General features: G+C 41.4%; 1 protein-coding gene across 18 annotated transcripts in view; it reads right to left on the minus strand.

The window, feature by feature from the left end:
* APBB2 (amyloid beta precursor protein binding family B member 2) overlaps positions 1-26,639 on the minus strand; it is a 452,510-nt gene that overhangs the window by 92,729 nt on the left and 333,142 nt on the right. For all 18 annotated transcript variants that reach the window (XM_077136712.1, XM_077136716.1, XM_077136715.1 and 15 more), the window contains one exon: positions 2,620-2,766. In XM_077136712.1, the coding sequence (XP_076992827.1) occupies positions 2,620-2,766 (147 nt within the window). The remainder of the gene's footprint in view (positions 1-2,619; positions 2,767-26,639) is intronic.

Consider the following 26,639-nt stretch of genomic DNA (forward strand, 5'->3'; position numbering starts at 1 on the left):
GTTTTTGAGAATGATCTTTTAGGTTCCCATCAAAGGTTCTCGGGTGAAAGCAAGCTCTGAATTTTATGCATGGCCCAGATGGGTATGTTACTGCCTCTGCTGGGGAATGTTTGAGCTATGTGGCCAGTGTCTTCAGTTGAGCTTCAGGATGATCTGAAATCTTCCCAAAGCGCAGTAAAGCCCTTTGGGAAGCACCAGCAGAAAACACAATTTGTTCAGACTGTTGTAGTTGAGCAGACTTCATGAAGCCTAAAGCAACAGTTTGCACAGCTGCCTCAGACCCATAGCACCTCCAAATGCCTTTGCTGAGAAACTGTAGCTCATTCCACTTACTGCACAGCAGGAACCCCCTCTGAGGACACTTCAGCTGGACATAGCTTGTCTGGTCACTGGGCAAAGAGTCAACTCTTAATTATCCAGTTTCCAGATTAACTAAGATTGCAGCACAGGTCCTGGGAGAGATTCAGTTTCCCAACACCTCACAGAGGCTGGGTAACTGGTCAGTGACTAAGGCTGGCAGAGCCAAAGCAAGAGCCAAGCTATGATGATGGGTTGTAGCCCACCCACACCACACTTCAACTAAAGGCTGGACTTCTTTCCTCCAGCCTTGAATTGAGTTCTCCATTCAGCAGAACTTAGGAGCTGCATAATCCCTGAGCTCCAAAGAGCTGGGAGCCTGAGAGCTGAGCTCCCAGGGGTCAATTAGCCAATGTGCTTTGGGATAACTAAGCACTGTTTTGGAATTTTTGGTGCCTCCTCCTTCTCGTACTCTTTGTCCCTTCCCACCCCTAACTAAGCACTGAGTAGCCTAAAAAAGATCTTCAGCCAAACCCACTGATGAGTGGGCTTCCAGTACAGTTTTCATATGGGGTCCCCAGCACCATTCCATGTGGCTGCTGCTTTGTGGCAAACACCTTGCAGGTAGCAACAGAAAGGTTTCGTTTTGGTTGACATCATCATCTAGTATGTTCAACGTGCTTTGTAGGATGTGGTTCACAATGAGGCCAAGCCCCACCCTCACCAAGCTGGGTAACACATATACTTTGGGCTGATACACCCTAGAAATCACAACTGGTCCTCCTGAAAGTGACAGATATCCTTTTCATCAGTTACCTCTATGTCAATCTTTCCATTACTAGACAGAGGCAGTGACAAATGTCAGCTTGTAATTTTAAATAAGAATATATGGCTGAGTGTGGAGTATCTCTGAATGATAACAAATCATGGATCCTGCTAAGTTTATTTTAGGAAGTGCATGCCTTTCCATATATATCCTTGCAGTCTTTTCATTAACACACAGAGGGTACAGATTGTGAATCCTCGTTAACTGGCATTTATTACTCCAATAGCTAATGCCAACGCAGATGTCAACTAAAGAAAATCCTGGAAGTCATGTCTTCATTTTAAGTCAACCATTCCACACACATTTAAGGAATTGTGCTATGTATGGTGGAACACACAAAAAGTTATAGTTCATTATCTTAAGTGCTGAGCCAAACTTTATATACTATGAACTAGAAATACTGCCTTGAGATATTTTGGTTTCAAAGGAGAAGAAAGAGCTGAGAACAATGCTTTAGGCATTAACCAGATGGGATGGGATAACAGATTCCCAGGTATGGCTGCCCCTCTTCCCAAGATCTTCCTTGCTATAAGAATCTCACCTATCACAGATTCCTTTACAGTCTTAGCAAGCTCTTCTAAAAAGGCAGATATTTGGTGGTATCCCTCAGTCACTCACACATTAGTATAAATTACACAAATCTTCCTTCTAAATCCTAGCAGAGATTCGTCCCTTTGGAGAAATAGCATATTGACTGAAGGAGAGAAGAGACAGGTGGATAATTTAATTTGCAGGGAAAGGATAAGCTTTGGTATTTGGGTAAAGGATGGTGAGTATTGCAGTGAGAGGAAGGTAAAGTCAAACTCTAAAAATACAAAGGGCTTTTCTTGGAAATGAGAAAATTCTTCCTCCTTTCTTTCCCATGCTTTCCCCATCTGACATAAGTAAACAATACCAAATTTGTATAAAAATTATCACTTTCCTTTATGAAATTATCTCAGCTAACATTTGAAAATGGAATTTCTCTGTTGAATATGAGAAAGACTATTTAGGTATCAACACTGCAACTCCTATATAATGTTGATTTTCAGACTGTGAATAAATAAGAGAGTTTTATAAGGGGATAATCTGCCAATATTTAGAGTAGGGGTAATTTTTTTTGCAATATGTGTTGGGAGATAGAAGGTGATCATATTTCCCTTTGAAAATATAATGCTATGGGCCTTCTTCCCCAAGCACTGCCCTTATGACTGGTAGGTCCAATTTTGCATGCAAGCTTAGGGGGTTTTGGGGGACTTAAATTCCATCCATGGATTCTCTAGGGATTTGGGGATATCAGGTTAAGAAGCTGTTATCTCAACAGGGCCCCAGATCTGGTGATACTGACAAATAAATTACATGGGCGCAACATGGCCACACTACCCGCCTTTATGGGAAAATGCACCCAATAAATACCTTCAGAGCCTCTCAGTACCACATCTCATGGAGGGCTGAGGTTTCATAAAACACAACTGGCATGTAAAGAAGCCTGCCATTTATTTACACCTATCACTTACCTCTCCCCAAATGCCAACTGTATCTCGGATGTCGTTTTTGCAGTAAGAAAGTTGCCTGATGCAGTTATTAACAGCAACACTACTTTTCCCAGGAGCGAGGTCTTCCTCTGCCATTTCTACCCATCCCAGAGAGCGTACAGCAAAACACTAGAAAACATCAGAGAATATAAAATGACTCATTAGTCACAGGTCAAGCTATATCAATTTACACTAAAATCCTTAGGCAATTACAAGATGTTCTTAATGAGTCTTTAATTGCTGAATAATGTTTCATCATTGAATTCAGTTAACAATCTTTTAATGTGGGAAGATTAAGTTATGACTACTTTATTTTAAAAAACTCTTTTTATTGTATAGTATAACATATGTACAAAACAAAGAAATAAAAAAGCAATAGTTTTCAAAGCACTCTTCAAAAAGTGGTTACAGGATAGATCCCAGAGTTTGTCATGGGCTACGATATGATCCTCTCATATTTCTCCTTCTAGCTGCTCCACATTATAGGAGGCTAGAGGGCTTAAACACTTTTTTATCATCACAATGGGCTTCTTTTCCTTCTTTTTTTATGAACAATAACATATATACAAAAAAGCTATAAATTTCCAAGCACAGCACAACAATTAATTGTAGAATATATTTCAGACTTTAACTTGGGTTACAATTTCATAATTTTAGGTTTTTACTTCTAGCTTCTCTAAAATACTGGAGACCAAAGAGATAAAAATTTAATGATTCAGCATTCATATTCATTTGTTAAGTCCTATCTTCTGTGTGTAATTCCACCATCACCTTTGATCTTTCCATACCTCTCACTGGGGTTCTTCGTGCTATGGCAATTCTAAATTTTTGATATTGGAAGGCTCTGTCACTAATATGGGGTAGGAAGATGGAACTATCTGATGTTCTGGAGAGGCTGGGCTAGGTGTCAGGACTTACCTGGACCAGGGACCCATCTGGAGACTGTAGGCTTCTGGCAAGTTACTCTAGTACCTAGAACCCCTGTGGAATCTTATAAATTGCCCTAAATATTCTTTAGGATAGGCTGGAATGGTCCTGGTTGGGGTTGGCAGGTTATGATAGGTAGCAAGGTCTAACTGAAGCTTGCGTAAGAGCAGCCTCCAGAGTAGCCTCTTGATTCTATTTGAACTCTCTCTACCACTGATACTTCATTAATTACACTTCTTTTACTACATTTGGTCAGGATGTAATTTTTGATCCCATGATGCCAGGTCTGGATTCATCCCTGGGAGTCCTCTCCCACACTGCCAGGGAGACTTTCACCCCTGGATGTCATGTCCCATTTAGGGGGGAGGGCAATGTTTTCACTTGCAGAGTTGGGCTTAGAGAGACTGAGGCCATATCTGAGCAACAAAAGAGGTCCTCCAGAAGTAACTCGTAGGCATGCCTATAGGTAGTCTAAGCTCCTCCGCTACCTACATAAGATTCACAAGAATAAGCCTCATGATCGAGGGCATGGCCTATTGATTTGGGTGTCCCTAAAGTTTAACACAGTATCAGGGGATTCTCTAATGGTAAGGTTTAATAGTTCCATATTCTTTCTCCCCTCCCTCAGGGGATTTTGCCAAAACTTTTTGATTATCTGGTTAATATACTCTAGGAGTTTCCAGGCCTTACAATAATCTATATAGAATTAAAGGATCTCTTTCTTATTCTGTGGTCTCTGTGTTTCAGTTGTTCAAATGAGCTATACAGATAGGTTGAATTAGATTAAGCTTATAATTAAGCTTTTAGAGCAGACACATTAAGTCCAGAGTGGTGATTATAAGTTATGACTACTTTTAATTATTTTAAAAAAAATGCAGCAAATGTCTTCTTGAGCCTAACCTTCTTTTTGTGTCAGACTATTTCCTTAGAATAGATTAGTAAAAGTAGAATTACAGGGCTAAAGTGTATAAAGTTTTTTGAGCCTCCTGTTACCAATACAAGGCAGGTTTTTAGAGTAAGAAACATAAGCCATAAGATCTGTTACTGCAAGCACTTAGCATGAGAAAGGAGAGAGAATAAATTAAAGAGATATTAGGCATTTATGTCTTATAACAATGAAGCAAAATGATTTCTCTAATACCCAGAAAGAGAGGGAAGTGGAAGAAAATATGTTTCGTGGTAACAAATAGGTCTCAGTTCCCCTTGCATTCATTATTAGCACCACATCCTGAAATGACTGCTGAACAGTAGCCTTGTGGAATACCTTAAAGCATAAAACTGTGTATTCTTTTATTATTTAGACCTGTTTTATTTGAAATCATACCGCTTATTTTTATTTTCAGAGGTGTTATGCAATTTTTTTTCTTTAATTTAAGAAGTATATGCTTATCATAACAAGTAAAAAGATCCAGAGAGGTATAAAGAAAAAAAAAAACTGTGGTCCATGTGAAGGTGCTTTGGCTGCAGCACCAGGTTTGCCACCAACTGCCAGGGTGCTGTGCTGGGAGGAGCAGCAGACAAGGAGCCACACTTTCCCTGAGCCACCAGACCAGCTATAAGAGAACTCAGGAAGCTCAAAAAGTGAATTTCATATTAAAATGGAAAAACGTAGCAAGCTGCCCTAAACTGATCACATTCAGTTTATTCCAGCCCTCTTGACCAACCTGGGTCCTCCTTCATTATTGCTAATTATATAGTCTCAGTGGCAAAAGCCATCAAAATGCCAAAGACAAAGGCAATCCACTGTAGCAAATAGCAAATACAGGGATCCTCACAGTCTACAGTGGAAGGCAGAGCAACCAATGAGAGCAGAGCTTTATGCTGATGGTGCATATGGCGCCTCTTACAAACAGATTAAAAAGAAGAAGAAGAAAGTCCTGGCGACAACTACTAAAGCTACTGGGTGCCCTGTCCTGGGAGACATTTCATCTGCACAGTTGTATACGCTGCAGAGCAACTCCTCAGGGGGAAGAAGATGCCCCCTAGGCTGGTTAGTGACCAGTTCTGGGCTGCCTGTCTCATCATCAGCGAAGCCTATGTTTCTGTAATTCTGTTTCTTTAGCCCACAGGCTGAGCCATGATTCTAAGGTGAGTGTGTCAGCTATGTGACAATTGCACACCACCACGCATCTTTGTCGTTTTATTAAAATCCATAACTTCACGAGCCTTGGTCCATAAGAACCGTCCCGGCCATTCCTCCACAGAGCCACTGTGTAGATCACTTACCTCCTTTCCCTTACTGGCTTCCAACAGTGCCCCCAAAGCAGTAAAATCACAATGTTGCAACCTACCCTCCTGCCTGGCATCTCAACCTTGTTACCTTCAGTGACTGCCCCCAAGTTAAAAAATAAACTAAAGGTCTCTTCATTTGGAGAATATATATATTTTCCCAACCTATTTTAATAGCAGAAAATGGACACAGCATAGTTGCTTCATCTGATACAGGAATAAGGTAATGCTCCAGTACTCAAAGGCATTAACTTATAGAATCCTCACTCTAACCCTTTGAGATTGATATTAAAATTACATACTGTACACATTTTACAGATGAAGAAACTAAATGAAACAGAGCCAGTAAGTGGTGGACCTATTCAAACCCAGGCAGCCTGGCTCGTGGGCTCCCACACTTAACCACTCTGCTCTACTGCCTAGGAGATTTTACTGGAGAGACAGTGTCTATGGAACTAGGCCCATACGAAGGCTCAAGAGATAGTTAGCGATGGCAATGCAGTTTTGAGCACTGATGGCTGAAGACTAGGGATAGTCTGAATTCCAGTCTTAGTCTCAAATATTGTACTGTGATCTTTGGTAAGTAATCTATGAAACTCCATTTTCCCCCTCATTTTTAAAACTGGGAATAATAGTTATCTCAGAATTTTGTCTTAAGGAGAACACAATACAACACAGACAGAGAGCATTTAGCATATAGTAAATGCATACAGTAAATGCTATATGCTAAATGCTCAGTAAATGCTTGTTGAATGAATGAGCAAATGAATATAGTGCTATGTACATCTTAACTAGAGTCTTTAAAAGGAACAAAAGGAGCAAAAGATTCATAATTAGGGTGATAACATGTTCCAATTTCCTTAAGACACTTCTGGTTTGCGGTTATTGTTCTGGTGAACTTATTAAGAGCAGCCCCTTTTACTCTCAACATTTCCTGGTTTAGTCACTAAATTACATGATTACCCTAGTCAAAACTGTTGTGAATTCACCTCTGGCACAGAAACTGAGATGGAGTACTTGAGATATGCCCAAATGGAAATGGTCTTCAAGATCAATGGAAGCAGCTGTCAGGAGAGCATCTTGGGATCCTGCTGAGGGGGTGAATCCTTAGCCACCAGTAGTGCTGTGTGATAATCATAAACTCTTAGAACTAAAAGGCAGGAGCATGTTTCCCACTATTTCCAGATTTCTACTAAAAAATCCTAGGATCTATGAATAATCAAAACAATGTATTCAGTACAGAAAAGGTAAGAAAGAATACTGTTGGTTTTTTTTTTCTTCTAAGAATACATGCATTTCAATCATAACAACAAACTTAGTAAAACTTAAGAGTATCTGTCTTGGCTAAGAAATATGTGTCACCCAACTTACCACAGTATTGACTAAAAAGAAAAGCCCTGGCTATATTTTGGTAGTGAATTTATTTTAAAATAATTTTTTCAGGAAATATACCATTATTGTTTTAATTTAGTTTCTGATCTGTGAAGCTTTACCACCATTCTATATGGCCAAAGATAAAGGAAATCAGTGTAAAGGGAACACAGAGCTCCACCAGGGAGCCAGCTGGGTTTCCTTCCAAAGGCCTGGGCAGCTAATAGCAGCCTGCACTGTCTGCTACTGCCCCTCTGAGGCCAGGAAGGTCTACAACCACCCACTAGTTTGCCTTAAATTTGGGGAAATAATGAGGGCATGTGCACTCAGCTCTGGGAATAAACACTTGTTTCAGAGTACAGGAAGTGCCCTACGTATTTCATCAAACCATTTGCCTTTTAAAATACATTTTTAAAATTTGAAAACAAAACAAAACAAAAAATCAGCATTTACACTTTGATTCATGCTCAGTCTTCAATAGTTCTTAACTAAAGGGTCAAAAAAAAAAAAAGAGTAATGGTTCAACTATGGATGGACTAATCAGATCAGGATTCTATAGCAAATTTGACACCTACTATTTAGTGACCTTGGGCAAGTCACTTCAGGTCTCTAACCTCAGTTTCCTCATCTGTAAAATGGGAATACTAATAGTAACTATACTTCATAGTACTGTGAGAACTAAATGAGATAATGCATCTGTGCTGGTTTGAAAGGATTTTTGCACCCTAGAAAAGCCATGTTTAATTCTAATCAATCTTGTGGGAGCAACAGTTTCTTCTAATCCTTATTCAGCACACGTAGGTTGGAAAGTTGATTAGGTTATCTCCATGGAGAGGTGACTCAACAATTGTGGGTATTAAACTTGATTAGATGGAGACGTGTCTCCACCCATTCTATGTGGATGTTGATTAGTTTACTGGCATCCTATAAAAGAGGAGCGATTTTGGAGAGAGTTCCTTTTGAGAAAGGAGAGAGCCGCAGAACCACTACAGAAGAATGAGGGAACCACCAAGTCTACCAGCCAGCGATCTTTGGAAATGAAGAAGGAAAGCACCTCCTGGAGAGCTTCATGAAACAAGAGGCCTGGAGAGAAAGCTAGCAGATGCTGCCATATTCACCATGTGCCCTTCCAGCTGAGAGAGAAATGCTGAACATCATCGGCCTTCTCAAACCAAGGTATCTCCCTGGGAGCCTTAGATTGGACACTTCTATAGACTTATTTTAATTTGGACAATTTCACAGCCTTAGAACTATAAACTAACAACTTGCTAAATTCCCCTTTAAAAAGCCATTCCATTTCTGACGTACTGCATTCTGGCAGCTAACAAACTAGAACAGCATCTAACATGCTTAGCAAAGTGCCCAACACATAGTAACAAGGAGTATTTTATTTTTACTATGATCATCATCAATAGATATATTTCAAGTTTCTATTTGTGGATTTTAAAGATTCCTGTATATATACATAAACAGATTTCAGTCAAAGCTAGCATGCGGGAGACATGTACCATGAGCTGTAGAACAGGACAAACATACCACCTGCAGGGCTTTGTTGTAACACAGATGCCGAGGTCCCATCCTCAGAGTTTCTGATTCAGTAGGTCTTAGAAGAGCCCAAGAATTTGCTTTTCTAACAAGTTTCCAGGTATTGCTGATATTGCTCACCTGGGGACCACACTTTGAGAACCACTGCTGTAGACAAATGACCCTTTTCCTTACCCAAAGTCATGATGTTCTAAAGAGCGGTCCTGGAAGGAAAATCTGAAGTCTAGTCCCAGGACTGGCATTTATTTTTTGTGATTCTGCACAAGTAACGTAATGTTTCTCTGTTTCCCATCTGTAAACTGTGGATAATAAACACATCTATGACACAATAACCTATCAACTGCTGTGAGGGTGATGGGATTTAAGTTAGACTTAATGGGTGTTTCTCTCATTGTTGTTAGTTATTATAGCCATCTAAGTGTGTCAGTGGCCACAGTTTGCACCCTGAGGCTTCCTTCTCTCCCATCTGTCCTCTCTTCTCCCACATTGGCATTAAGACACATATCGTGGACAGGGAACACATCCTGTGTGCAACTTGTATTTCTGAGCCCTATATATTTTGGAAGACAACTTCTTCCAAAAACATTTGTCAAGGGATAGAATGTAGCACACAGCCTTGGCTTCTATGTGAGATGGCCCTGAGTTTGGATCCCAGTGGGTGCTAGGCCTCCACGAATCCAAGTTTACTCGAAAAATGATAACACTAGACTCACAGAGCTGCTAGGAAATGAAGACGCTAAAGTCACTGGCACATTGCAGGCCCTGAGCAAATGCTCACCTTCTCTTCTCACTGACTCCTAAAGGCTCCATCATTTCATTCTTGGTTCCCCCAGTAAGCTTTAAGTTTTCCCTGTCCCACCTGAATTTCTAGGTCTCCACTTTTTCTTTCCCCTAACTTAACAGGGGTAAGCAAGATGACAGCAGGCTGGCAGAAAACTGGGGGCCTCCTCTCTGGACCATGAAGTGGGGACAATGAAAGGGGAGAGACCAGCAGAGACCACTCAAGATGTGCCTTTAGTGAAGCTCTACCATCAGCAGGGAAAACACAAACAGGAATGATAAATAAAAATTGCAAACAAGATGTGTGTTCATAACCCAAGATATAAGGTGATCCTGACCCAGGGAAACGGAGCTATTGAGGAGTAACAATATCGGGTCTTGCATCTAGCCAGGTGTGCCAGCCTCAGCATAAAGTACCAAGAAGATGGTGGTTAAATGAGGTAACATCCATAAGGCAGCACCTTCAATGCCCAGAGCAGGGTTAGAATCTGTAAATGTTGAGGGATGCTGATGGAAATGAAAATGAAACCAGAACTGATAGCAACACAAAACTAAAGATATGAATGAGTCAAAAAAAATGTATCAAGATGTGCTGGTTTGAAAGGTTTTATGCACCCTAAAAAAAGCAATGTTTTAATCCTAAACAATCTTATGAGAGCAATGGTTTCTTCTAATCCCTATTCAGCAGTTATATTCAAAACTTTAATTAAATCATCTCCCTGGAGATGTGACAGTGGTTGTTAAGCTGGATTAGGAGGAGACATGCCCCCCCCCCATTCTAGGTGGGTCTTGATTACTTTACTGGAATTCTATAAAAAAGAGGTTCAGAGAGAAGAGGGAAGGATGACAGAACACTGCAGAATGACATCGCCGTGAGAAGCAGAGGGTCCACTAGTCAGAAACCTTTGGAGATGAAGAAGGAAATACATTCCAGGGAGTTTCATGAAACAGAAGCCAGGAGAGAAAGCTAGCAGATGACGAGGAGTTTGCCATGTGCCTCTCCAGATGAGAGAGAGAGACCCTGACTGTGTTCTTTTTTTTTTGCATGGACAGGCCCCAGGAATCAAACCCGGGTCTCTGGCATGGCAGGTGAAAACTCTGCCTGCTGAGGCACTGTGGCCTGCCCTTGCCATGTGCCTTCTAACTTGAGAGAGAAACCCTGAACTTCATCGGCCTTCTTGAACCAAGGTATCTTTCCCTGGATGCCTTAGATTGGACATTTCTATAGACTTGCTTTAATTGGGACATTTTCTCGGCCTTAGAACTGTAAACTTACAACTTATTAAATTCCCCTTTTTAAAAGCCATTCCATTTCTGGTATATTGCATTCCAGCAGTTAGCAAACTAGAACAAGAGAAAAGCTAGAATTTGGTCCAGCACTACAAATGTAATCCTAATTAATACCCATTTATAAGAACTATTTACCATGTAAGCCTAATTACCCTGCAGCACAAAACAATATTGATTTAATATTTTTGTTATATTAAATCAATAAACATTTACAGAGATGAGTCCAACACAGTCCCTACTGTCTAGAAGCTTATATAGGAGCAGACATGTGGTGGTAATCTATAACAAAGAGACATGAAATAAGGGTACACAGGGGCATAAGCATGTGTTGGGGACTCATAAGTTTTTTTTTTTTTTTTTTAATTCAGAGAGAGGGAGTTAAGGATAGATTCTTGAAGCAGGTGGTATTTGAGCTAAGCCTTATAGGATGGGTTCATTCAACAAATATTTACTGATACCCACCTATGTGTCAGGTACTGTTCTAGGTACTGGAGATCTATTAACGAACCAAACAGACCAAAAGTTCTTCCTTGAGCAGTATTTTGAAATACCAGCAGAGCATATTCATTTGGCTACAATAACAAATGTCCATACATGATCCAACACAAGTAAGGTACAGCTGTATGGGAAGCAGAGAGCAGAGCAGTTTTGAGCCCACATTTTCAATTCACTGACCTGGGAACAAATCCCAGCTCTGAGACAAGTTGCATAAGCACAGGGAGCCTCAGTTTCCTCATCTGTCACAGGACAGATAATAGCATGGCCCTCATAGGGGAGGATTAAACGGGATAGTTCATGACAAGCATCATGCTCACAGCCTGGCCAAAGATGGTGGCCAGCAAAACATAGCTGCTATTTTTTCAAGGTATTTGATCTGCCAAATGCGTCATTAAAGGCAAATACTCTTGATAATCGACCTGCAGGCAGCTTTGTGAATCCTGTTTTGTTTTTCCAACTAATGGTTGAGCATCATTAAGGGCGCACCTCGAGTATCTGGGGAGCTGGGGGTGGGGGTAGGGGGTTGAGTGGTGGTAGTGGAGGTCACAGGATCTGAGGGGAGGTAGGTGTGAGAATATAAAGTATTTCAACAAAATTCTGAGGGTGGGCACCAGAGGATTCATTTCCCAAGACATCAATCAAGGTGCATGTAAATGGGGTAAGAAAGAGCTTAGTAGTTGGCATCAGAGTTCTTTTCTGAGAAGGGGGATGAGGAAAATGTTTAACTGGCACTACATAAGAAATGATCAGGAATTTAAGGGTGGACAGAAGAGAGGGGTATAAAAGGGAAATATGGTGGAGTGAGAAAGGCTGTACAACATGAGGCAGAACTGGGGTTGAGCTGGCAAGTGTGCCTGAGGAAGAGGGAGGTCTGATACCTAGTTTAAAAGACAATTTACTATTTTTTTTGATGCAATGTAATTCCCTCAATATTATCCTTGATGCTCCAGCAAGGCCTATTACAAGGAGATGGATGGCATTGTCAAGAGAAATTGAAGGAAAAGGAGTGTACCCCTCCCCTGGGGTGATGCTTGATGGAGAAAAAGCTCAGTAAGGAGAACAAGAATTCAAATCAAGAGAAAAATAAACCCCAGAAATTGATGGAGTTTTTCAGAGGATATATGGTCTTCCTTAGAACACATGACTGGGATTCACACCTATCTTACCCAAATCCCAAGAGCACTGCAATTCCAGCTGCTACCTGAGTCACCTGGAGAGCTGTCCCACAGAGACCTTTTAAATCCCAGCCCTTGAAATCAGGTGGAAAAAGACCCACATACTCTCGTTTTATGTGCCTAGGCAGAAGGTCCTTCGTAACAGCCATATGGCCCATATGTGAACTGTGATAACAATCCTTTTTATTTCATATTGGTGGTCAGAATAATGCAGCATTTTAGTATACATTCATTACATTTGACAGTTTCTGTTCTGTAATGGAAACAAAGGAAAATAATCAAGAGTTAAGAACAGTCCCTGGGCCCTTTTTATTTCTGACAATTACTAGCAGCATTAGAGACTGAACACTGGACCGAATTTCTGCCCAAAGGCAAGAGACTTTTGACTACTCAGGTTCTGCTGAGAAATAATGCAAGTCAGTAAGCAAAGGGCTGTGACCTAAAATGACTTTCACAGTCTGTTCTAAAAATGCGTAGGCTTTTCAAGGTTCAAAATGTCTTCCTCAGACACTGCCTCCTAACAGAGGACGTCTCTAGTAAATCGGTATTTGCGGTGCTTACCCGTAGGAACATAGATCGTTGTCATTAAGTAACCAGCTTTAAGTAAGATTAGGCCTATTTGTCAATGCTTTTCTTTGAAAAGTTGAAATGCCTTCCAAAGCCAGCATCTCAGTGGGTTCTGCCAGAGCAGTGTCTGGGGATTCTCCGGAGTGGAGCTTGCCCTAGTTGTTCTCCATCAGGTTAAAGGGAGGAATCAAGCCTGATTAATTATTCAGTATGACAATGACCTCAGTAGCCAGTGAGACCCCAGAGAGCCTTTCTTCCCTGAGCCCGAGGAACTCTCATCTGTTTCTCCTATTCCCCTCACCACCCAAGACTGCCTGCGACTTGTGAGCACTCAGGTAGAAACAAAATGACTGGCCCCTGGGGGCCCTGGCCCGTTCCATTTACTTAACTTTCCTCCTATTTATTTTTTTAGAGCAAAACAATCCTACTGGAAAAGTATGCCCTATGTTAACATCGGATGGGACCTTCTATAAAGAGGCCAGACAGAACAATGGCTAATATTAGGGAAGTACGTGAGAACTCTGTATTTTTGGTATGATTTTTTTGTAAATCAACAACAAAAAAGAATTTTTACATAATGCTTATAATGCATCAGGCACTAGAGACTAATTTATCACTGAAGCCTTTCCTACAATATTCATCTCCTTCCCTGTTTGCTCATCCCATGACTGGCTGGTCCGTCACGGAGGGTGGTTCCCAACCTGGGTCACCACTGTCTCTCCCCACAGTGCATAGCCCTGGGCTCTGTGCCTAGTAAATGCTCTGGAAGCCTACAAAGTCAGGGAGCAGGACTACTAACCACTTTCCCAGTGTTTGAAAAATGCCTCAGGCATGCTCAGTTACAGCTGAGCAGAGCTAATACAAAGAAGGGGAAAGGTTCAGTGCCCTTGAAAAGTTGTGCTTTCCTTCCTCCCTCATGCACAACGTGGAGCCCGGCACGTTGAGATAAAGCTTTGCTGATGTTAAATCCTTAAATGAAAATGTAGGGATTCTTTCCAAGCAGTTGGGTCTTTATTCCTCCCCTCTCTGGCCATTCCCAAGTCAGCTCATGCCCTGCCATGACTCCTCCTAAACTCATCCCTTTACTATATAAAAAGTGCATGTAGACTCTACTATACAATGTTGAGAAAAGCAATCATTTGGAGATTTATAAAAACCGGGGTCTGAAACACTGATGTGCTGAAGAGAATGCATGGGGCGGTCACACTGGAGTGAACTGAAATGTGAATCTGTGTCTACTTTAAATATTTAACTCTCACTGGGGAATCTTTGCTTCCTCACTTGTATTCAGGGGAATAAATACCTTCTTTATTCCTCCTCACTGAGGGATCTATTCAGTAAAGATAGGACTGTCCAACTTGGCAGCAGCAGCCTGGGCTCCTTCCTGACTCCACATCTGGCAGAAGAGGGTAGAAAAAATGGGATTCACCCAGGACAGTGGCCCGAGGAGACACTGGGGAGTGGGGTGGTGCCACAGCACTGGAGAGCCTGGCTGGTCGCCTTTAATTTAAGACACACACCTCTGTGCCGCACTGAAATCATGATGTCCACACATGTTTTAAACATACTTCCTAGGTATTCACCATCATCTTAAAACCAACATTCTCATTAGTATTTGGATGAGGGGATTTCAGAGTTAGAAAGGAAGGAGGGGATTTACATTTATTGAGCTCCTACTTTGTTACAGGTGCTTTATTATGAGTTCTCGAATTTAATCCTCACAACCAAATGAAAGAGATATCCTACTTCCCCTATTTTTGAGGAGTGTAAACAGACTCCTAAAGGGACATTGGTAAATTTCCTAAGGCTTCATAAAACATTAAAAAAAAACAACAACCTAACTCTGGTTGTTGAGTCATACTTAATCCTCATGCTTGGGAATGTGGTGGTGAAGGTGGGTGGCAGGAGTAAGGGGAAGACTGAGGGGGCAGACAGGAAAGTTATATAGGTGCATTGATTAAGAACAAGTGTATGTATATGGATATAACATACACTTGTATGTATATATATATGCATGTGCATAAATATTTTATATTCATGTATAAGGCATTCAGCCAGATTCTTTTGCTATCTTATCTAACCCATATGACAGCATCAAGTAGATATTATTCCCATTTTACAGATAAGGATCAGGGTGGCGCTATAAACTTAAAGTCATCAGTTGGCAAATGGTGAGGCAGACAGGCATTCCAACCCAAGTAGTTTATGTACAAACTCCTGTCACATGCAGTGCTGCCTCCTCTGAGAGGCACAAAGCTGGTTTTCCCAAAGAAGAGAGTGAGGCAGGCACATGCCCCTCTACACCCAGGAATCTCCAAAAGGACCTAGCTCCCCTCATCTGACCAGCATACCCCCACACTCTGAGGTACCCACAGCTAGACCCGACTCTGATCACAGAGGAACCGGCCCCATTCTACAGCGAACTCAAGGCCAGGGGTGCATGGAGGAGAAGAAAGTGTCCTCTGAATAGGGAATGAGTACTTCAAAGCCCCAGGTCTAGACTGAGAGCTTCAGGCTGGCCTTGAGACTTCTGAAAGGTGTTATCAAGACCTGTTGAGGTGCGGACACCACAGAACTTGTCCTTTTGGGCACTAAGAAACCATTTCCTCAATCTGAGTCTTGCACACATGTCCCGCCAGGGGGCACCATCACTGTTCTTGTCAAGCATCTGGTATCACATCCCAGGAGGTGGGACATCTCAAAGGAGGCAAAGGAAATACAACTGCAACCAACGGCCTCTTCTCTCCTCCCTTTGGGCCAAAGCACTGCTTTTCACATTCTGTTCTGGAGAGATCTAGGCTTGTTAGGCCCAGGGACAAGCTGCAGAAGGGGCCAAGAGCCAGCCAAGTGTGGGGCTGAGGGTCTCTGGGCCTCCTCAGCCAAACAGTACTACTCTGATGGTTTTTTACATACTGGGGTCCATTTACAATTTCCCTTGTACAAAAGGCTTTCTGCTATGAAAGAAAAGCTGCTTCTCTGTGGTAATGACAAATCGTTCACAATGCCTGGTCCATGGTGACTCTTGCTAATCTGCTGAGATGGCTGAATCATCATTGCATCATGAGCTATTTATATAGATTTAAAAATAAAAACCAGAATGTCAATTTATTAATTTACAGATAGAAAAGCAAATATCACCCTGACCGGGTGCATGACTTGGCTAATGAGAGGATTTGCTGCCTGGAGGGAATCTAATTTTTAATCACCAGCACATGGCAGGCTTATGAGCAAAGATAGGAACAGAGCAGCTGCTTCAAACTTCTTAATGGCAGGAATCCTCTAGAAACCCATTCAGTTATTCCAGAAGATTGTGTGCTCATGCCAAAGACAGGGCCTTGGGTTGTGATATAGTTTGTAAACAGTTAATTGTATTAGCCATTTCCTGCCTAGGAACCAGGCTGGTATTGCGTGTGACCTATTTTTATCAGTGGAAAAAGGTAAACAGAGGTGGGTTCAACCAAGAGACTTAGTCCAGGGTTTTCAGAATGCCACTCAACAAAATATGCATGTGTGCACATTTAAGCATCAACTTGCAAGCATATCATATAAGACATCTATCTTCACAAACAATCATCACTATCCTACTAGCAATGACCATTCACTGGGTGCTTAACAAGGACTGAGTATTTCATATGCAAAAATAAAAGTCTGGACTTGGAAGGGAAGACAAGGAGGGCACTGACATTTTGTTATATAAATGGGTCAAGGATGGCCCCTGTGTAGTTTACATCTTCACAGTAGGGTAGAGCCATTAGCCTGTAAGCCCACTGGTTTCAAACTCAAAATTTTTACAAATCCAATTGCTTTAAATACAGCCTAGAAAAGCATAATTTTAGCCATTAAGAGCCTATCTACTTTGTATCCTTTGCAAAACTGCACCTAACATCTGCAAATCATCGGTATGACAACCCCTATAACCATAACACGCCCCCCCCAAACCACTGCTGCCCTATAGAGCTCTCTGACCAAAAGACTCCCCACCCCTGCCGCTGAGTGACAGCACCTACATAGGAAAGTCCCCTCTCCCCCAGGAATTCCCTTGTCCTATTCCCTTCTGGGTGTGGCTTCCTGCCACTATGTCTGGAAATTTTCCTGCTGGGAGGGACTTCCCCACTCAAATAATCTTATCCAGGTGCCTCCTGAATAAAACCTATTGTGTACTACTGCCTGCCACCTTGTAGTCCTGTCTTTTCCTTGATCAACCTGCAAATCCTCAAACTCATCCACACTTATAGATCACCTTCCTAATGCTTCATGTCTTATATGTTAATTGATCCAGTCCTCATGACAACCCTAAGTAGGTATTTTATTTTTCATTTTATAGACAGGGAAACTGAGGTTCAGAGAACTAAAGTGACTGGCTCAAGTTCATGCTGTAAATAAGTACCAGAGCCACCATTTGATCTGAGGATGGGTTTAATCCTCGGGGTGGCTTATTGTCTTGCTTTTACAGAAAAGGAAACTAGCTCAGCAAAGTTCAGCAATGCGACACAGCTGTGGAAAACAGAGGGGGCTCCTAATCCTAGTCTTGATTCTATCAGCCTTTGCTCTACATTGGTTATTCTATGAACAGAACACTCAATTCAAAAGTCTCCTTGAGACCCCATATGGCTCAGCACTCACCCTCCCTCTGTGTTTCCTCACCACCAAAATGCTCATGCTACAAGGGCCCACCCATCAGACAGGATTCTCTGGACACTGAGCAGACCCACTGAGCCTTCTGAAAGTGTAATTTGGACTATTCTTGCATTCAACCCAGCAATACAGGCCAAGTAAAGACATCAATAACATTTTTGATGACTTCAGATATTCAAAAGCTTATACAAAAAATCATTTATTATATAATCTAAAGTGGTGATGTTTTAATGAAGGGGTAGAGTGGGAAGGTGGTAAAGGTATTCTTTAAACCTGACCTTTGATATCTCCAACGTAAGGCACCTGTTAACACCAGCCCCATCAGCCAAACTCCCAATCATGGTCCCTCCCAGAGAGCTCCAACCTGCTGCAGCCCAAGGCTCAGAGGGACAGCCCAAAGTCACCATGAAGTATCTCTGCGAACCATGAGCTGACAGTGACCACAGGAACCTGTCCTGATGGGACAGAGAACAAGTTACATAATAGGAAGCTTAACTAAATCTGCTACCAGCAACACCTGAATGCCAACTAAAGCTGAGTTTGTGGCAGCAAGCATTGAATCCACAACCCACTCTCAGAATTTGAGCAAGAGCCCATGGAAGTCCAAGCCAAGAAGCAAGGCTGGCAAAATCCCACTTCTATTCTTGCAGATAAGTAGCAGATGTCTTCACTACTGGGAAACCATTCTTACTCCCTGAAAGTGTGAGTGGTATTTTAGTTTTCCCCTGCAGGAGTCTTGGAAAAGATTGAGAGGCAAATTCTAAAGTCCACATGGCTGATTTATACTACGGTTTATATTTCTGCTTCTGCAACGCTAAGAAATGTTATTTGCAGTGTAAGCATAGAGTAAAACCGTAATGAACACCCAAGCTCTGAATGTAAACTGGGATATTTCACTTTGCTGGGAAAAGCAAGAAGAACATGTGAGCTATAGGGGAGATGCTGCTCTAAAGAAAGGAGCAGAGAAGGCCTGAATTCAGGAGACAGAATATAACATTGGGACTGAAGACTGGGAGCTTGGAGAAGATGATAATGAACAGAGCTGGGACACTGTGAGCAGACCAGGAAGTTACTTAGTCCAAATGCAATTAGAACAAGTCTTAAATGGAAAATGTAATACTGGAATAAACATGAATATTATTCTTAACAGTCTGCCATAAACATGCTGTATAGGCAGTTTCAGAAGGAATTCAGAATCTATCTGCTCCTCTGTTATAGGCTGAACTGCATTTCCCCAAAAGATATGTTGAAGTCCTAACTCTTGGTACCTCATTGTGTGACCTTATTTGGAGACAGAATCATTGCAGAGCTAATTCACTAAATTAAGCTGAGGTCATACTGGAGTAGGGTGACCCTTAATCCAATATGACTGGTGTTCTTATAAGAAAAGGAGAAGAGACATCGAGTTAGAAACACAGAGGGAAGATGGGTATCTGAAGACAGATGTAGAGACTGAATCATGCTGCCACAAGCCAAGGAATGTGCCAAGGAATGCACCAAGGGCTGCTGGTAACTGCCAGAAGCTAAGAAGAGGCCAGGATGGATTGCTTCCCAGAGGCTCCAGAGAGCATGGCCCTGCCAGCATCTTGAGTTCAGAATTCTGTCCTCCAGAACTGTGAGAGAAAATTTCTGTTGTTTTAAGCCATGCAGTTTGTGGTACTTGGTTACAGCAGCTTAGGAAACAAATACACCTTATAATGTTCCCTAGGAGACGTCTCCACTAAGACTGATGCCATTTGGGTTTTGAATAATGTCCTTTCTGAACAGCTCAAGTGCAAATATCTGTCCATCTCTGAGCAGGAACAGAGTGGTGGCAGTGATGGCTCATTACTCTTAAGCTTTCTGGTACTTGGTACAGTAGGCTGCAGGCAGGACTAGGAACCACGAAACCTTGCGTTCTTTGTCCTGGAGCTGCCACTAACCGGTGGCGTTCAGGATATCACCTGATCTACCTCGACCTCGTTTTTCTTAACTGACAAATGGATCAGTGGAAGTAAGGAAGGAGGAAGAAGTGATATTTGGGCTAAAAGATCTCTCAGGGTGTTTCTAACTGGAAAATCTCTCAGACGTTTTATCCTACTCCTGTGTACTTCAGCCATTCACTCAGCTCCAGCCATCAGACACATGCTCACCTCAGGTACTTGCACCTGGTTCCCTCTTAGCACCTCCTGCTCAATAATACCTTCTCAGGAGGTCTTTCCCAACTATTTAAAACTGCACCCCCCTCCCAGCACCACCTGCCTTTCTTCCTGCCTTTATTTTTCTCCATAGCAAGTATTTTAACCTAATAAACCATATATGTTCTACTGTGTTTTGCTGTTTCTTTCTCTGCCCCCTATCCTTGAATGCCAATCACATGAAAGCAGGGATTTTGTCTCTTCTGACCCATTAGTGATGTGAGGATTAGAGTTAATATGTATAAAGTCAGGTTTAAAACAGGACCTGGTACTTGGTAAAGTGACCTATAATGATTGTCATCAGAGCTAATTTTTATTTTTTACTCTTGATTTATAAGAATGATTTTATGGCACAACTTACTAAGAAATGAAAAGTCTGCAACTTTCTACAAAGTGTTTGAAATAAATTCACTGAGCTTATAAAATGCAAAGACCTACAAAGACATCAATTAAAAGCACCACTGTTACCAACCCTAAAGAGAGCATTTGCAATGTTTTAGTTCAAGGACCTAACTCCTAGAATTCTACATTGCACTCACATGGGAAAGTCACTTAAACACAGCACAGACACCCAGCACACAAGGGCTCTGGGGACTACTGAATTCGATCACCTCATTTCACAAATGAGTAAACCTAAGTCCCCCGAGCATTACCCAAGAGTTGCCACTAAGAAGAATGAGTTTCTGCCTTGAGTGTGATGGCTCAGGCCCAATGGAGCCTCACGAGAGTGAAAGGCTATCTTTAAAACAGTACCCACAGTAACTACCAAAAACTTACTGAAATGGTCCTGACTAGCTGGCGTTTACCATGTAATGCAAAGATGATATAAATATGAATAGAATAAAACACTTTCTAAGACATTTATGGTAATTCAAGAAGAAAGAAGAACTTTGAATAGTTGTTTTTTTTTAAAATCACTTTAAATGAGATAGAGGTTTTTTTTGACAGTAGGCATGTAGGTACACAGAGCTGACAATATTAAAAGGGAAAATGTTTTCAGCAACAGATAAGAATGAAGGCTAAAAACCTAACCCAAGGCAAGAAGGTATCGAGGGACATAGCTGCAGACAGACACAGACCAGAATGAAGCCTTCTCACAAGAAGCCCAAAAGCAGATGCTGCCACGAGCAAGCCTATTTTATAAATATGTGTCAAATTCCTAAGACAGTGGCTTTCCATTTAGTTCTTCACACAAATTGGCAGCTCTTAGCCTGAATTAGCTAAGATGTGGTTTTCCAAATGCAAGAACATGAGCTTCCATTTCAATAAAACAGCTTAGGCCCGTGTAGACTTACGTGGTTGATTTTTGTTCCAAATAGGTAATATCTCTGGTTCTCAAGTACAATTTTGTTTGTCCTATGTGTGTTGACTCAAGTAAAGTTGGACGGAGGGAACTTTGAAGAAGTCCAGAAGCTCCAGAAATTAAAACTATTCTAAGAGCAGGCATGCTTAACCAACCCTGGTGATCACACAAAATAACCAAGGAGAAGGAGGAAACCAGATATTGTTGCAAAGTGATGGATTTCCAGAATTTCAAGAGAAGTAGCTCTGTAGATTCCATCCTGTCACAGAGCCTTGTGGTAACCATTCTTCTCATAATAAGGTGTTACTGATGCATCTCAAGATACATAGTTAACTGAGGAAAGACTTGACAAGGACTTGCAGGTAGGAGGTGGAGAAGAGAAGCTGTGGGTGAGGAATTAAGGACGGGGATGGATCAGAAGGAAGGAAGATGAACTTAGTATTATTCTGTATACCCAGCAGCAGCACCATATTCCTCGTCTTGGCCACGCTACAGACCTTTGCAGGATCTCTAGAAAGGCAAGGGCTCCCAAACAGGTATAAATTAAAGCAGTTTCTGCTGTAGGGCCTGTAGCTCATGGGGGACAACTGGGACTGTCCATGAATGGACCTGGCTTGGGTCTACTGATCTGAGGCCTTGGCAGAAATTACTGGCCTAAGTACCAGGAGAAGCTTCATTTCCAAATTCATCTCCCTCTTTTTCTGAAGTCTCAACTACATATATTCAGTAGGTCATCTGGTAATGTTTCACTGTTCTTTGAGTTAATCCCAGCTCCCCAACTAGCTTCTGAACCTTGGGCTGAACTCAAAGATTAAGAGATGAGGTCCATCAAGGGAAAGTGACTTGCCCAAAGTCGCATGATCTGTGAGCAGCAGGTCTGGGTGAGCTGTGGGGTTTCTGTCTACTACCTCGACTGGTATCCCCCACACACAAGTCATTTGGAGTTAGAGACCCCATGTGCATGTCTTTTCACATCCCCCACAATGCCTAGCCACACGCCAAGCATATAATTACCACTAAATATCTGTTAAGTTTTTCTTCTAATGAGAAGACAGAGGGTCCAGAAAAAAATCACCCACAATATTTAAAGTGACATGGATGCTGTGAATTTATAAAAAAAAATGACGGTGAGAGTAGGGATCATTTTTCCGCAAGAAGAATGAAAAGGGTGAAAGCAACTAAATGACTGTGGGGAAAATGGCAGCCAATAGTTTTCCTTCTACCTAGGTTATTAAGGAGAATTTGGAGAGCTATTACAGTGAAATTCTTAAGGAAAACATATTGAAACAAGGAATCATCTACCCAGGGGACTATGGACTCTTTATGCCTAGGGAAAGCTTTAAAAACAGAATCATCAGGTAACTGTACTATGGTCTTCCAGTTTTAACACAAATGATTGGACCTGAGGGTCACTACGTTTATTCTGTTCATAAGTGTGATTCTGTATGTAAAATGCAACCTCTGTGAAACTTGAAGTTTCATGACAATGCATTAGCGCCTTGGCCATCCCATTTTCCAAACTGCTTTGAGAACAATCTACATCTGGAAGGCAATTACTGCAGTTCACACTTGAACATGAGAGGTCCAAATAGTTATTTTTTATATCTTTAGGGTATTTTCGCTGATTAACAACATGAGGTGCCCCAGTGTTGGCCAAACCTCATCATCTTAATTCCACATAGCTTATTCTGGAAAGGGAAACTCACCAACTAGCATAGAACATCACACCCTGGCTAATACATAGTTACTGAGTGCCAGCCCCTGCTAATTTCTGTAAGCTTTACATTTTTCAAAGAGAGAGGCCCCAAAAGAAGACTAGAAGAGCACGCAGGTGTTCCACATGTAATGCTGGGTCAAAATATGCTTGGAGGAATCCCTTCATCTCTGTGCCACCTTTTTTCTTCATGTGGACTTTTTAATAAGTGTAGGGAAAAAAAAAAGACTTTTGGAAAATGTTTTACAGGTGTTACATTATTTATCAAGTCTCTCTCTTCCACAGTAGAAGCGTTTTAATGCTGTTAAGGCAGTGGGCCAGAGTCTACTGCAGCCACCAATTCTGGCAGTCCATAATATTTTGAAAATAAATGCAAAAGTGGGGGAGGGGGTACAAGGGTAGTTCAGTGGTAGAATTCTCACCTGTCATGTGGGAGACCTGGATTCCAATCCTGATCCATGCACTTTCCAAAAAGCAAACAAACAAGCAAAACAAACAAAATACGAACAAACAAAAATTCAACAAATGGTACTGCAATAATGGGATACTCACATGGAAAAATAATGAAATGTGACCCTGCCATACAGCATACAAAAAAAAAAGCAGGGGAGAAGTAGTAGGGCAAGGCAAGGAGCATGCAAACAACCTCTCACATTTTTTCTTTTTTCGCATGGGCAGGCACCAGGAATCGAACCCAGGTCTCCGCATGGCAGGCGAGAACTCTGCCTGCTGAGCCACCCTGGCCCACAGCCTCCCACATTTTTTTATAAGATGGGAGCAACTTTAATTTCAATTAATATTTATATGGAATGTTGGAGTGAGGTTTGTTTGTTTGTTTTACAACTAGCATAAAGTCCCTGGTGACTAAAACACGTTTTTCAACCATGACTGGAGACTGAGATCAAACTGGGCTTTAGTCTGGGGCTTTAGGAAAGGAAGTCTTATGTTATTGAACTCAGGTGACTCATTCCCACTCCAGCTGAACCACCAAGGAATTCTGAATTGATGGAAAATACTCACTAGCATAAAGAAAGAGAGGAGAGTTATTTGTTCTGTTTAAACAAAAAAGCACACACACACATACACACTCTTACACACAAAACCACCTTAAATGCAACCTGTCAAAAATTGTTTCAAGGCATGTTTTGTGAGGCAATAAATACTGTATCCCTTTGAAATTCTTTATACATATCATCACTGCCAACTTTCTAGAAATGAAATTAAAACTTCCCACATAGCTTACAAGGCATGTAAAACTGCTTTCATTAACAATAGGTATGTTATCAGACATTTTTTCCCATTTTAAAATTCTTCCAAGGTCTGAGAAAAAGATATTAATGCAGCTTAATTTAAGCCATGACATACTTAAAAAAACTCCAATTACTAGAATAATGATTCCCAAGCTCAGAGATGGAGGAAGGGAGAGTAGCTTTAGAGACAGTATGGTTGGGGATGGCTAATCCCATACGGACTCTGGCTTACTTTATCCACATAGCAGCAAAAATTGTTCACTCAAAACAACTGACAGGACTGTTTGGAATCATTACATCAGAATTTTTTAAAGGACAAAACCACACTTGAGGATTAGATAGGGCTGCAGAGTTATCAGAGAGTTTCTACCCATGCCTCATTTGGTTCTCACTGTGAGGTTCCTCCACTGGGTCACAGAGGGCAAGTGAGTTACTCATAAAGCTCATCCCCAACAGAACTGGGGCTAGCACCCAGATATTCTAACTCCCTTACCATACTCTTCCCACTTGGACCCCATATTAGGAAACAGACTGGCTGGGTTTTCCTCCTTTTTCATTCACTTGTAGTCATCTGTTGAGATACTCAACCAAAGAAACACAAAACACATGAAAAACCATATTTTATTTTTCTGCTAAATCTTTAAAACAGTTGTATGTCCTCAGGCAAACTTGAACTAATGGTATAGAACTCCTATCAAAACAATCCCATAGAGAATCTGAGAGCCAAACCAAATGCATGCTTAAAAAGCCAACAGCAAGGCTGGCCTTTTTGAGAGGCAGGATAGCTCAGTGGTTAAAAGCTCAGGCTCTGGGTTCAAATTTCAGCTCTGCCATTCACCAGTTTTGGAAGCTTGGCAAGTCACTTAATACTCTATGCCTCAGCTTCCTGAACAAAAAATAGGAAAAATAATAGAACCTACCGCAGAGGATGAGAACCAGATGAGAGAAAGGAACAAGTCAAGGCACACGGTAGCAGTTAAGTGCTTGCTAATATCATTCACAGAGATGAAAAGACAGAACATTGAGCTTCTCAATAACGGCCCCAAATCAATTTTGTATATTTGTGCTCAGATACTAAATGTGTGATGAATGTTAACTATCATCATCATTATTTCACTAGTGGAAAAAACTCAGGTTCAAATCTCAGTTCTTCCATGTAATAGCTTTGTGATTTTAGGAAAGTTACTTAGGTTCTCTGAATCTCAATGATCTCATCTGTAAAATGGGAACAACAGCATCACCTTGTTTCAGCGTTGTTCTGAGAATCACATGACCCACTGCACAGCACAGAGTTGGAACTGGATGTTGTTTCCTTCTCTGCCCACCCTCTTTCACTGCCAAATTATGAAGATCTACACTGGGTGTCTATTCATTCCATTGCTTTGAGATCTCAACCAAAATGTGGCAGAAATGCAAAAGAATATTTGAAGCAGGAAAGATGAGCTCCATATAGTATTTTAATTTATTAAGGAAGGAAAACACCAAGTACTTTGTACAAATAAACTCTAGGTTGCTATAGATCTCATTTGAATTCAGAACACTGAAAAAGCCACATTCTCTAAGGAGTAGGGCTTTATGAGAAGTTGTATATTCTTGGGTCTAGGTTCCATGTGTCATTTACCTGGGCCAGCTTTCCATCTTCGTTAGAGACAAGCATCACTTGCTGGCCAAAACTCACCACTGGTGATGTGACTCAAGTAGAGAAAATGGACCCTGGCTGGGAAACTGTCCACCTCTCCCTGGGCAGCAAGTATTATGCTAAGAGACTATAATGGAATCCAAAGGGACACATTTCTGCTCTGTGCCAATAATGTAGGGTGAACTTAGCAATGTCTGGCTAGAGATCTGGCTTAGGAGTGTGCTTGCTCAACAGCTAAACATGGTCCTAATGAAACAATCTTTAATTTGAGGGTCTCTTAAGGCCAATTGAAATTGTTTATGTGCTACTGCTTCGTGAACTAATCTCAAATGTTACCTTCAACATGAAGTCACTGAAATTCCATGTACAGTCACAAGTGATCTCCTCCTTCTTGAATTCCAGAAACACTTTGCCATTCTTATATTACCATTTTTTCATATTGCCTCTCCTCCCCAGGTTGAATGATCTATGCCACCTCGCATGTAATAATTGTTGAATAAATATATGCTAATTGAGTGGATGAATCTGTCTCAGACAACTGTTGAGAGCTGGCAATGTTTAGTTTAGGTGTTAGTTTAGAGACAGAATATGGAAATCTGACTACTAAAATAATTTCCTTAAAAGCATCAGAGCCAGGAGCAGAGGAAGGGCTGAGACCCTGAGTTCTGAAGCTGAGTTATAGGGTCCCTATATTTGATTATATTTTAAATAGGAACTCTATAAGTGAGGGGAGGTATGGTTCAGCTAGAAATGGCTTGGCATCTGAATTATTCTAACAAGACTGTGGCAAGGACCATCCTCAATTGTATCATTTTTATTTATTGCACACATTTAAGAAATCTTCTCATTACTACCACAATAAATGGCATCTGGCACTAAGCTCTCAGGCAACAAACTCAAGA

The sequence above is a fragment of the Tamandua tetradactyla genome, chromosome 19 (assembly GCF_023851605.1).
Source record: "Tamandua tetradactyla isolate mTamTet1 chromosome 19, mTamTet1.pri, whole genome shotgun sequence".
Classification (NCBI taxonomy): domain Eukaryota; kingdom Metazoa; phylum Chordata; class Mammalia; order Pilosa; family Myrmecophagidae; genus Tamandua; species Tamandua tetradactyla.